Source organism: Natator depressus, chromosome 3, assembly GCF_965152275.1.
Source record: "Natator depressus isolate rNatDep1 chromosome 3, rNatDep2.hap1, whole genome shotgun sequence".
Taxonomy (NCBI): domain Eukaryota; kingdom Metazoa; phylum Chordata; order Testudines; family Cheloniidae; genus Natator; species Natator depressus.
The window spans coordinates 70,258,683-70,272,027 of NC_134236.1; the positions used below are offsets into that span (position 1 = coordinate 70,258,683).

At 42.5% G+C, this 13,345-nt stretch overlaps 1 protein-coding gene across 1 annotated transcript in view; it reads right to left on the minus strand.

Moving 5' to 3' along the window:
• Positions 1 to 13,345, minus strand: part of MDN1 (midasin AAA ATPase 1) — a 164,727-nt gene that overhangs the window by 81,998 nt on the left and 69,384 nt on the right. The window contains exons 32-36 of the mRNA XM_074948112.1: positions 12,635 to 12,779; positions 11,352 to 11,481; positions 8,794 to 9,009; positions 6,055 to 6,252; positions 814 to 1,022 (exon numbers count right to left, since the gene is read on the minus strand). Coding sequence (XP_074804213.1) covers positions 814 to 1,022; positions 6,055 to 6,252; positions 8,794 to 9,009; positions 11,352 to 11,481; positions 12,635 to 12,779 — 898 coding nt within the window. The remainder of the gene's footprint in view (positions 1 to 813; positions 1,023 to 6,054; positions 6,253 to 8,793; positions 9,010 to 11,351; positions 11,482 to 12,634; positions 12,780 to 13,345) is intronic.

The window sequence follows — 13,345 nt, forward strand, 5'->3', positions numbered from 1 at the left end:
AGGGAGGGGAAGGGAATTGATCTAAGATACGCAACTTCAGCTACGAGAATAGCGTAGCTGAAGTCGACGTATCTTTAGATTGATTTAGAATCACTTATTTCGCGTCCTCGCGGCGCGGGATCCACGTTCACCGCTCCCCCGTCGACTCCGCTTCCCCCTCTCGCCGTGGTGGAGTTCCGGAGTCCACGGCAGAGCAATCGGGGATCGATTTATCGCATCTACACTAGACGCGATAAATCGATCCCCGATAGATTGATCACTACCCGCCGGGTTGGCGGGTAGTGTAGACATGGCCACAGTCAATGGGAGAGAGATCTCCCATCAACTTAATTAATCCACCCCCAACAAGTGGCAGTGGCTATGCCGGCAGAGAAGCTCTCCTGCTGACATAGCACTGTCCACGCCGGCCTTAAAATTGGCATAAATTATGTTGCTCAAGGGGGTGGCGAATTCATACCCCTGAGCAATATAATTTATATTGACTTCGGCTATGGCTAAACTACAGCTTAAGTCTTTCAAACAAGTTTGCAGCAATCAAACTATATGCAGCGTACGTGACGATCTGCACATTGTAATCAGCACAGAGCACAGTTTCTGAAAACAACAGCGGCTCTCTGCTCTGTCATGACACTCCACTCCTCATTAGTTTAATCTCAAGACTGATGAGGGAAGCCGGACACTTACGACTCAACATCTGAGTTTACAAGTGTAACCACTCGTGCTTCATAAAATAAGAAACCAAAATAATATTTTACATATGGATCTACACATTTTTTTTAAAAAAATCAATTACCGGGTAATATTTTACCCTACCGTTTGCTCAGACAGGTTGATTCGAACAAGGCAATTTCCTGAAGCCTTTGCCAATGCTGCTACTAGACTGGTCTTGCCCACGCCTGGAGACCCCTCCAGCAGAATGGGTTTGTTAAGCTGTAAGGCTCTTAACAGCCTTTGTGCATTCATTGCTGTAGTTCCTGCATTTAAAGCATAATCTGAAACACTGTTCCTCTGAAAAACAGGGCCTAAGATGAAGAGAAAGCAAAACAAAAATTAAACCACAGACTAAATATTACAGACATTTAGAATATTTTAGATCACATTTTCTAAAGACCTATTAACTTGCCAACTGCTTTTTCACCCTACTACAGCGCGTGATGGAAGATAGACCAGTAACTAAATTACGTATCAAGCATTTATCCTCACAAATCTGGCAGACATATTTAGTGTTTGATATTTGGTTTGACCTCAGCACAGTCTCCATTTGTTCATGCATAATTTTGTGCATACACACAAACACCTGCACATGCACTTTTTTCAATGCGTTTTGGACATGGAATTTTAAAACCTGTAGGTGTTCATGAACCAAAGTGGAGGGAAAGTTTATGAATCTGTTCACACATTCCAGTTTTGTGAGCCAAAGTTAAGTGCCCTCTCATGCATGCATTTACTTTATTCTGGTTATAGAACACATCCTGGAGAAAACATTGATCTTCTTGCCCACCAGAAACCTTCACCTTTAGAGCTCACTGTAATTTCAATAGTAAAACACCATTTCTCATGTATGCAAAGTGTTAGTCGCTATCCTTCTTTAAAGATTTCGATATTCGTTTCCTAGGAAAGAGGCATTCTCCCCTTTTGGGTGTTAGTTATCCTGTTAGAAAGTAAACCATGTATAACTTTGTATAAGATTCCGTGATTAGATGTATTTATAAGAGCCAGTCACCTAAGTTCCCTCTAGGCTGTGTGGCTTTGCAGCAGCCTATCAAGGGCCACACATGAGCTCAGGGCTTCAGTGGAAAGAGGTGCCTCCCCCGCAGCTCGAGCCCCAGAGCTGCTACGGCCAGGGAGAGAGATTATTCCCCAGCCCCGGAACTGCCATGGCTGGGTAGAGGTAGGGATAGGCGCCCCTTCCCCAGCCCCAGCGTTGCCGCGGCCAGGGAGAGGCGCCTCTCCCCCGGCCCCAGCACAGGTACTGCTGCGGGGAGAGGGCTGGGGGCAGTCCTCTCCCCCACGTGGCCAAGGGGCAGCCTGCACCCCAAGTCCCTCATCCCCGGCCCCACCCCAGAGCCCGCACCCCCAGTTGGAGCCCTCACCTCAACACTCTGCCCAGCCCCGAGCCCACTCCCACACCCTGAACCCCTCTGCCCCAGCCCCACTCCCATCACACATCACCTCCATATTGGTGCACATAACAAAATTCATTCTGCACATGCATGGGAAAAATTAGAGGGAACATTGCCCGTCACCATGTTTTTGGATGTTTCGAGTTAGGCACTGGCTATAGTACAACAGAGACATGCTCTAAACAGGGATGTCCAATCTAAGGCCCACTTCAACACAATATACTAACCGATTCGTTAGTATTTTGTCGTCATGATTACATCATTTTAGTTTGCACAAGTGTGCAAATAGACAATACTGTACAATTGAGAAACAACCTATCTAAATACACATGAAACAAGCTGAACTTAAAATATAAATCAATACAGGTGACTTTAAACTTATTCATATATGTAGAATCTGTTTGGGCCACACACATTTAGGGTTAAGCTTATATGGCCTTCCTCCACAATAAGACTGGGTACCACTGCTCTGAATTGTGCAATGTTATAAAATAAAAGTTAGCCAAATGAATTATGAGTCAGCACTCTTACTCCCACCACTCTTTTCCATCCCAGCACATTTCTCCTTACTTATAAACACCTGAAAACATTCCATCCTTCCAAAAGCGTGTGCGTTATATGACAAACTTATTTAGAACTCTTCCATTTCTTTTTATATTAGACCTCTCCATTTGTCTACACATTTATTTTTGTTTAAATAAAACCGACATGCCTGCTGCCTAAAAAAGAGAGACTTTACATCAGTAAAATCACAATCAAAATATATTATCCTGCCAATAACTGGCTCCACCAAAAGGACTGTCTCCAAATTTACAACTCCCATGATGCCAAACTAAAGAGCACACAGGCTAAGGTAACACCTCCATCCACTTCTCTTCTCAGTCATTAAAAGCATACACAAATTTAACTCAGGCACAGGCTTTCCCCAAAGAGCTGGCAGCAACTTCTCGTTAAGTAGCGCCGAGTGAAACATCCTTCCTTATTCCCCTGGTCTGCAAATCTAGTTACAGAAACACTACTTTTAATCTCATCAGTAATGAAAGTATGAAGGGAGAGTGAGCTCTTACATAGCCAGACCATATACAGAGCTTCAGAAAAGCCAGCAATCTAAAGTTTGTCTGGACATAGATAAGCCCCTGCAGCATAAAGAGCACAGACGCAGCATGCTCAGCATAGCTAAACAGGTCGGCTACTGTGTCCTGCACTACCCTAATATTTCTGGTGGACTTCAGAGGTGCATCAGAGTCACCCAATCTAGAGAGTGACAAGGATTGCATGAGGGAACACAGGTCACAACATCCTGACCAGGCGCAGATAGAAAAAAATTTTGACACTTGGATCAGACATTGTAGCAGATAAGGGTCCAAAATAATCCCTGTGCTGCAGACCTTGGATTAAGGGAAGGCACAACACTTCATAGCACAGAACCCCTCACCACCACAGATCAGTTCTCCCATTCCCCACCAGCATCACCTTTTTTTTTTCTGGGTTGAACTTCAGGCATTTCACCTTGATCCATGCCTCTCAGGCAGACACTGGATAAGCAGAGAGACCGTACTGCCTAGCTTTGATGAAAGACCTAGCTTTTAGCTATCAGCACAATGGGTACTATAGTACCAATCCGTTAATGTGGTTTTATCAGGGGCATCAAAATGCACAGCCCACATGATGCATGTGGCCTGCATGACACATTCAGATTGTGCAGAATCTCATCTTTTATTTTTTTTTATAGGGTTTCTAGTCCTCATGGCAACAGAGATAATCTTCCAAACATGAACTGAGTGTAACTGATGCCATGATATCTGTCAAGTCAGAAAAAAACATCCTGAAACAAAGACTCAGGGGTATGAACTTTATTGTCCACTTTTGACCAGTCTAGAGTTGTCAACTTTAATGCACAATGACCACACTTCAATGTCAACATTAATTATTCCATTGCTGATTATTTTAGCAAATGGAACAGCAAAAGGATGGGTGTAAAGCCCTATGGGGAAAGGGAATTAGGAGTTGCTTCAGAGAAGAAAATGCAGAGAGAAGAACAGAGGAGATACACAGAGGGAAGACGGAGAGTGAAAAAGAGAAAAGAAGATAATGAAAAAGAGAAACAAAGGACAGAAGTAGTTGTGGCCTAAACAGGAGCAGATTTTCCTTTGTAAGCGATACAGAATATGCCAATGATGTGCTGAATAAATAGAAGTTCAGTTACTACATAATAGCTGTGTTTCTCCCTTGATCTCTCTGCAAACATCCCACTGATCTTAATGGCACCCCCAACGCTGTGGAATGCTGGGATCATGAAATCCCAAATTCATATCATGTCCTGCAGAATTAAACATGGAATCCAGCCCTCTTCCCTCAGCAAGTCTGAAGAGACGAGAGAGAGAAGAGAAGACGACAAGATGAAACCCTACAAGATCTCTTATGAAAACTTCACGGAATGACATGCAATTTCCCCAACACTGCTGTTGTTGGACTTCTCAGAAAGGAGGGAAGAGAAATAACCCCATCCACTCATTCCACAGTCCATTGACAGCTCAGTATCACCCGACAGTAAACAGCAGGAAAAGGAACTAGTAGGTCTAATAAAGTCATCGAACAGACAGCAGAACTTAGTCGGTCACAAGAGATCCATCGGCCAAGAAAACCCATGCAGATAGATGCTATCATTCACTGAAATAAAACCCTCCAGGACAAGGAAATCAGAAGTTTCAAAACAACACTAGAGCCGCTTCCTCAAAACCTTCTCAATCAGCTTTACCTACAAAAAAGGCTCAAAACCCAAAGGTAATTTGTAGGACTACCATTGTCAAGAAATGGTTTCTTATATAAGGGGCCAATGACCGCTTGTCTGACAGAAGCTGCCTAGAGAAAACAGTTTCACTCAACAACTGACCCAAACTGCTAGCTTGCAGCGGCAACAAGACACCTGGTGAACTTATGTGGTCTTGGTATCTCATAGGCTGTAGGCCACAACTCACCTAGTTCCTCCATAAGCAGACACTAATGATCCCCAATACAGCACATTTTCCATCTACTTTGTGGATGGAATCTTAAATATCAGCTTCCTGTATCCAAACAAAGTAAAATACAATACACCAGGTTGTCCAATGCTAAAAAACAGTTCTGTTGGTCTAGATTCCGTAGATGTTATGGTGGGAGAAGAAGAGGCAGACAAAAATAAAGCTTTTAGACTTCATTATAGCTGCAGCACAAGATTGCAGAAACTATGCCACAATCAAACTCAGAGGCATGGACGTCACCTGTACTATAGTGTCCCCCCAATTCACCTGTGTACTAATGGGGCACAATGACAACAATGGGAGGGGAGGGGAGGGGAAGTTTGACTGCCTTATATCAGTGTTTAAGAGGAAAAGAGATCTTATTGTCCTAGCCAGTCCACAAGCAGAATGGTCCAAATATTACACAATAAGAATATCTATGTTCGCATATCATACTCAGTCCTGTGGTACCCACATACTCTCCCTTGGAATTCTAAGGCTGCAATGGGTCAGTCAGTAAGTCTCTAACAGTGGAGCAACAAGATAGGTTCCCATTCCTTGAGAGGTGGATGGATGAGCACTGCCCATGGCCCAAAGCTAGCAGCTGATCTGACCATGAAAACTGAGATATCATTACACACCAAAATTGAGGTCAGATGAAGTGTAATATGCCTGAAGCAGCCACTCAAGGTAAAAAAAAAAATGGTTGCTTACAGATGTGGCTTCCTAAAAAGGGTGGAACAATTATATTAGATATGCTTGGAAATACTCTGCAGCGCTTTTATAAAAAGAAAAGAGGTTGTGTCTTTATTTTTAGAACACATGAATTACAGCGTAGTTCCCCACATATCTTGGGGCTAAGGCTAGTACTTGATAAGTCATTAAAAACAAAACATGGGATGAATGTTCCCCACCCCACAAAAAACACTTGCCTCTTGGTATAAAAAATGGATGGATTCCGATGAAGTTTTCCATCCATATAAATTCTCTCTCCTTTGTTCTATAGTAAATCCTCAGTTCATCCTTCTGATATTCTGTAAGCTCAACAATAGTGCAAAGTTTCTCACATAAGAATTTCAGACATTTTTCACGAGCGGATAAAGCGGTATCAGCTGAGCAAGATGTTGTACCTATATTAAAGAAAACAAAAGGAAGTAAAATAAGATTTCCAACTGCAGCCATTGTTTTCATTTCAAAATTCAGAAACACATGGACAGCCAACAGTATAGAAACTGCAGTGCAGTAAACTACAGTGAATGCACAGTGCTGAGCTCAACCAAATACTGTTTGTGAATTCAACAAAGAGACACACATGTATGAAATATAGATCTACAGATACAGTAGCATTGTCTTCCAGAAGGCAGAAGGTGCTTGATGTCACATAACAACTGTATTGCTGCCTTGAATCAAAAATCAAAAAGGTGAAGGTTAATCTCAACCTACTGTACTATAGGTGGGGCAGGGTAACACTGCCTATTATTAAAGTTGCCTCACACTTCCCATTAAAAGATCCTGTTTATAGCTGCTTATAATTATGCAAAACTTCAACAGTTTGGGCTGAAATTTTCCAGGCCAGATGTCTGCTTAAGGCAGATTTTTTGGAGAAATTCACATGCTTATGTTTGACAGTTTTCAAGTCTGAGGGGAGAAGGGAAACACTCTACAACAGACAAGGAGATGGGAGGAGGGGGTACTGACTGGACAAGAAGATTGGGAGTAGGAACCAGAGGTGGGGAAGCAGGGGGAGAAGAAACAGATCTGATAAGGAACTGGGTCCACAGGAAGAACTGGGACTGATTAGGCAAAGTGACCGGAATGGGGAGACAAATTGGTTGAGAAACCTGGGAGCATGGGGGTGGGGGCAGGAGGAGGAAAGAGAGACAGATTGGATAAGGAGCTGGGAGGGTGGGAACTGGGATTGGCTGGGCAAGGAGACTGGAAAGAGAAGCCTGAGAAATGGAAACAGAGTGGGTGGGGCAAGGGGTGAGGAAGAGACAGGACTGGACCAGACACAGGCCAGGCAGGTTGGAGGGAGCAGGGCAAAAAGGGATCAAGCTTGGTGAAGGGTGGAGACAGGCAGAAGAGTCTGTACCCACTAGAGTACACTCCCCTCTAGAGCCTGGAACAGAACCCAAGATTGCTGACTCTTACAACTCTTCTGCTGTCAGCAAATATCTGTGGAAACCCACTGGAAAGTGAGTGTGTCATCCCCTTTAGAGGTGGTCGACAGAGGATGAGCACCTACTAATTGCTATCAGTTCTTCTGTGAGTGCAAATGGCAAAGGTCTCTGCCGCGGATCTAAAGGTCCCAACCCTGCTAATGACCCATGTGTGTGTCAATATGAGGCCACAATATAATTTCTGTTTTTTTCAATTTACTATTTTAAAAGCCTGGGAAGTTACACTCAAAAACACTACAATGAAAGAACATTAAGGTTGCAAACTCAAGCACTCAAAAGTTAGGAAATGCCAGAATTAAGTTTGCCTGTGCAACCTTAATTCAGCCCGCTTATGTGTATACATCATGATACAGTCTTTATTTACATGATCATATAGTTTTTTCCACTGGACCCCTCCCCTAATCAGTGGACAGGACAGACCTGCTCTGGGGATGAATCAGGGTTGTGCAGGGAAGGAGGAAGCTACTGTCTGTAGGACCCTGGCCTCATTTGTTGCAGAAGTTGGAAAGTATGTAGGGAAGGAGGGAGGGGATTGCAAAAAGAGAAGGGACGCTCTCTTGATTAAGGCAGTTGAATTCCATCTCTGCTTCTGCCAAAGGAGCTCCTGTGTGATGCTAGGCAAGTCGCTTAACTAAACTTGTCAGATGTGGTCATTAATTGTTTGTTTCTCATTTTCTGGGCACCTGACTTGAAACCCTGAGGTCTGATTTACAGAAGATCTGAGCATCTACAACTGCAGCTGAGGTTAATGGGAGCTGTGCTTTGAACATATGAAGTGCTATATAATGCTAAGTACGCTGAAAAACCAGGTCCTAAGGGCCTCAAATTGGGTACCCAACATTTTTGGATATTTTTGTCCTTATTCTCTCTGCCTCAGCACCCCATCTGTAAAATGGGGATAATACCCGCTCATCTCACAGGAGTGTTGTGAAGGTAAGTTAATATTTCTGAAACGCTGAGGTACTACAATGAGGTACCTCTTCTGGTACCAAGAGCCCAAGAGGAAATTAAAAACTCTGTCTTCAGAGCAGGGCTTGAATACACTGCAGTAAATAAGGCCTCAGGCCACACATTGAATGAGATGGATAAAATAATATCAAATTAGATACTCATTTATTGAGCACTGTCCATACTGTGCACTGACTGAGGCAGGGGTCCTATGGAAATATAGTATGTGAACATGTAATTAAAAACTGTATCACCAGAAATACACGTAAGGGGATGGTGCTTGACTTTGCAACTTTAATGTAGTTTTGTATATGTGCAGTGTGTAGCTTGCTGAACCATTCAAGAAGTCCTTGCTGTTAAAAATGGCAAGCAAAAACACACTAAGTTAAGGATACTGACAAGTGGAAGCAAATATTTTCATCATGCCCTCATTTTAACCAAACTAAACACTGGGATATCAATCAAATATGAAGAGCAAAATAAGAAAAAAATGTAAAGAGTTAAATATATTCACCTCTTCTCTGATAAGCACTGATGACCTACCTGAACCTATTCCATCAATGTACACCAGGCACGCAGCATGGACAAAAGACGTCACAGGAGAGATGTAAAATAGGCTGTACTCCTCATCTTCTACCATGACATTCATAAAGTTAACCCACGATAAGACATCCCGGACACTGAGAATACACTGACGCCCAAATTCTTGGTTGGTTAGCCATTCAATAAAGTCCATCATCAGCTCAGCTATGTCTGTCCCTAAAACATAAAAAAAAGATGTTGCAATTATAAACTGAATTATATAGGTCATTTCCAGCACAAAGCTGTATAACTAGAACCCTGAAATACAGAAAATCAATCAAGTTCTTCAGATTTGTTTTAAAAAAATATTTGCATTGAAGTGTGGTGCTTTCAATCTTCAAAAAGTGCTCAATGAAAGGGGGAGAGGAGAAGAGCGAAGAACAGATTTATAATCCTCTACAACACACTTTAAAAACTAATACATCCACAAAATTCATCACATGCATTTTCTATATAGCACAGGGCAAAAAAAAAAAAAGTCATACTGATATCAGGAACTAATGAAATTTAGTTCCTGAAATCAAAGTTTTTTCAGTAAAACACAGAAACTCCTTTCTTTGAGAATGGTTCCCAGATACAGAATTGTGAGCAACAGATGAATTCATTATTGGGTATTGCTTTTTTTTTTTTTTAAATAAAGTATTTGCTATAAGCAATTCAGCAGAAGCACCAGTTTATAGTAGCTTAACAGGTTGCCTGAAAATGTCCTCATCCATAGCAAACAAGGTAGACATGGAAGATTCCACTTTGAGTCTGAGATTAGGAAATGGTTCAACGCACTAAAGGACCCAAATAAATCTGATTTCTTCTTTCTTGGGGCTACAAAGAACATGAAGTAACCTTCAAAACTTGTTCCCATCCCCCAGATAATTTTCAGAATAAAAAGGCCTCCCTGATCTTGGAAAAAGCAAAGAAAGAGAAAATACCCTTGGAAGATGAAGGATTATCCACTGGGATGAAAAGAAAAAGACCTTCCCCCACAAGGAAAGCATGGAGGAAAAAGGTTGATAGTACCAAATGTTTGTGCCTCTGCTTAGGGACTGAGGAGGAAGGTTTGGGTTCACTTCCAGGTATTCCTAAAACGAAATTAGTCTAATGCTTCAGAGGGAAATTCCTGACAAATGAGCAACTGCCGAACCCCCAACCCCACCCCAGAAAGATCTGGCAAAAAACCCTGACTGACATCAGGAGCGATGCAGGCTGTCTACATGATCTGCTGGAGAGAGAGATGGGACTGGGAAAGAATTCTGCAAAAAACATGCCACAGCAAGAGTTATCAAGCTACTTGAGCTCCTTATATTGGAGCCTGGGGCTCAGCTCTAAGGGCACCTCTCCCTCTTTTGAACTGTGACCTACTAGAGCAGTCATGAAAACTCAAGGGGAAGGGCAAGCACCAGCAGCTCAGCAGAGAATCTGGAAACATGGAAGAATTCTGAGAGAACCCCCTGGGAGCAGAGGTTAAAGGCTCCTGGAAAGGTTTAGCAGGCAGAAATAACTCATTGAGCCACTCATGTAATCCACAGGCTAGGTAAAGGAGTGGGGTGGTGTTTGCCAATGAAAGCCCTTTAGCTTGTGGAAATCTGAAAAATCTTTTCAGAGTCTGAGGCTATCATGGAAAAAGTTGCCATTCCCTACAAGCGAGCTCCTCACCCTATTTTACAGGCCCTTCAAAGCCCCAGAAAACTGCTTCCATTGATGCCTCTGGGAGAGCCTCGACTCCCAGCATGGGCACTTCTCTCCCCCTTTAGAGAAGCTGAGGGGCTAGTTTCATCTGATTTCCAGAAATGGATCCAGCCTCTGAGCCAATTGCAAAGGTTTCGCTCTCAGAGAGGAGGAGGACTCTTAAGGCTCCCCACAGCACATAAATACTGCAGGAGACACAGATGGTTTGTTCATTGCTCTTCCCCCCAACCCAATCCTTTTCTTTAGCCTTCTCTGGTAGATGCCAGATGCCCACAGAAGTCACTTCCCTGTATGCTGCTTTGAGTAAAGCAGGTATCTAACTGCAGCAGCAGAAGGAGTACTTCGGGGGGAAATTGTGCCAGACCAACAGAGGAGGAGGAACCCAGTGTCTGCACTGTCAAAGACTGAACCACCCAAAAGTTAAAATGTAAGGGAACACAAGAGAGAGCTCAGTAAATTGAACCAACAGCCAAGCTGTCGGTAGCAAAGGAAATGAGAGATATGGTCCTGGTCTTTTGTTCCTCCCCAATACCTGAGAAATAGGATAAGATATTGAAGAGGAGGGAAGAGTTCAGGTGGGGAGGGGACCTTTGCATTGCTTTGCTGAAAGCTACCAACTTTTGGTCAGTCACACGGGATGACCAGTCACGCGGGAAATGGGATGCTATGAAGGGAGGAACAGAGGCCAGTGTATCAGAGTCTGTTTGCAGAGATAGATGTATTTATGGATGGAAGAAGCATTAGTGTGAATCCTTGCCAAAACCATCTCAATCTGCAAATTCAGTTCTCTCTCCAACGCAGAGTTTAAATTTGACACAAAACTAAATTATACTTACCTTGGTGGTTTATCCTGTCCAGAGACAGTCCTGGATGAAGATTGTGCTTTACGATCTGTATTAAATCCTCACGACTGTTACTCTGTGGACACCATATCTCTGTAAATCTGTTGCGCAGTGCAGGAGAAAGCTGTAGGCAATAAAATATAACTATATAGCCACTACCAGCATACATCACAGCTACTACAGACCTACATTACTTAAGCTTGCATTTAAACTTTCATAGGCTAGTAGTTCTAGTGCGTGTAAATTATTAGAACAGTAAATAAACTGACTCCTTTTCGAAATCATGTAGTATTCCTTCTAATAATGACAGGGTGTTTATAGCTATCACTAGTAGGAGAAAATGTGGCTCTTTTAGTGCAAGACCAAGATAACAAACCAACTGTTCATTTGAAATACTGAAAGAGAATAGGGGAGAAAATGAGATAGATTGCAAGAATCAGAGAGAGATGGAACTTCAGAGATATAGTCTATCAAACAAGGGGTGTATAATCTCATCTGCCCTCTCGGCCTTTGAAAGAAAGACCACCATACAGGTTAAGGGTTGAATTGGAATGCCTTTCCTTAATTGCTCCTTTGCACTGAATTATAAAGAGCAATCATCAACCAGTACATATGCAATAAAGAAGCAATTTCCCTTTGATTACTGAACCCGGGGCTTTCTGGTAGATTTGTTAGCACGCTAAAAATGACTGATTTTTTTTTTTTTTTTTTTTAAATGGACACCCCCCTCTCTAGGGGTAAAAAAGCTGAAGCTTTGAGTTCAAATGTCTGTCATTCCTTAGATGGTTATTAAGTTCCTTTTAAAACAACGTAAGGGGTTACTTTAGAACTGTTGTTCTTATTTTGTGGGAAATCTTGCCCTACTGGCATTTGTCCATTTTTTGGAGACCCTAGGTGACAACTTCTAGTTGTCAGTTTTCATCTGTTCCAGGAGCACAATCTGTCATTGCATCCCCATGCCACACCATAAAGACTCCACAGCAAGAACTGGATTTGGATGTAGTTTCCTTTGAGCGTTACACTTCATTTACTTAAAATGTTCTGCATATCAAGTCTACTTATGTGATTCAGTGTCCACATTTTTCTTTGTTGATATTTTGTTGAGTGCTTGTTTACATTGTCAAAATAACAGTACACGGGTGGGAGAAGAAAGACACACCTTAGTCCTCCTTTAGAGCCAGGAGACAGACTCCAATATGCAACACTGCATGCTGGGACCTATACCATGTGCATGCTGCACATTCAAGTCATAATTCCAATGGCCTCTCAGAATATACCTCTTTTTTTCCAAAGTCACCTCCTGGGTTCATGGTTGCTAGGATGCGAAATTTCTTTCCCGCAATCAGAAGTTCTACTTCATTATCCTCATCTTCTTGACTACCTTTTTCAGCAAGCACCAGCGTCTTCTCAACTTCAAGAACACTACAAACCAGGTTTTAAAAACACTGTGTTATAAAAATTGTTTTATTTAAATCCCATAACTTGCACTTTAGAAAGTCACCAGTCTTTTTAAAAATACATAAACGTGAGGTAGCTTTGCTTAGCTTGATTTCTAAGGCTATGTCTACACTACACAGCTTTTAGCAACATGGCTGTGTCACTACAGCCGTGCCGCTAGATGTCAGGCAGTGTAGCTGCTGTTTATCGCCTCTCCTAACAACAAAAAATTTCCACCCGCAACGAGCGGCATCTCCTGCCGACAACGCGCTGTTCACACGGGTGCTTCTCGTGGCAAAATTTTTGTCTTTCCAAGGGGCAGCAGAAGACAAAAGTTTTCTCGTTCAAATGCCAGCGTCAACATAGCTTAAGTCACAAAGCTCAATATAATGGGTTTCAGCAAAAGTAAATGATAAATTCTGCTCATCCTTTCCAACTGACAATATTTCTGAATACACAAATGTGGAAAGCTCATCTACACCTTGATGTGAAAGGCTGTGTAAAGTGGTTGGTCAAAAGATTTACATTGTAGCATGGACCTTTCAAAAGCT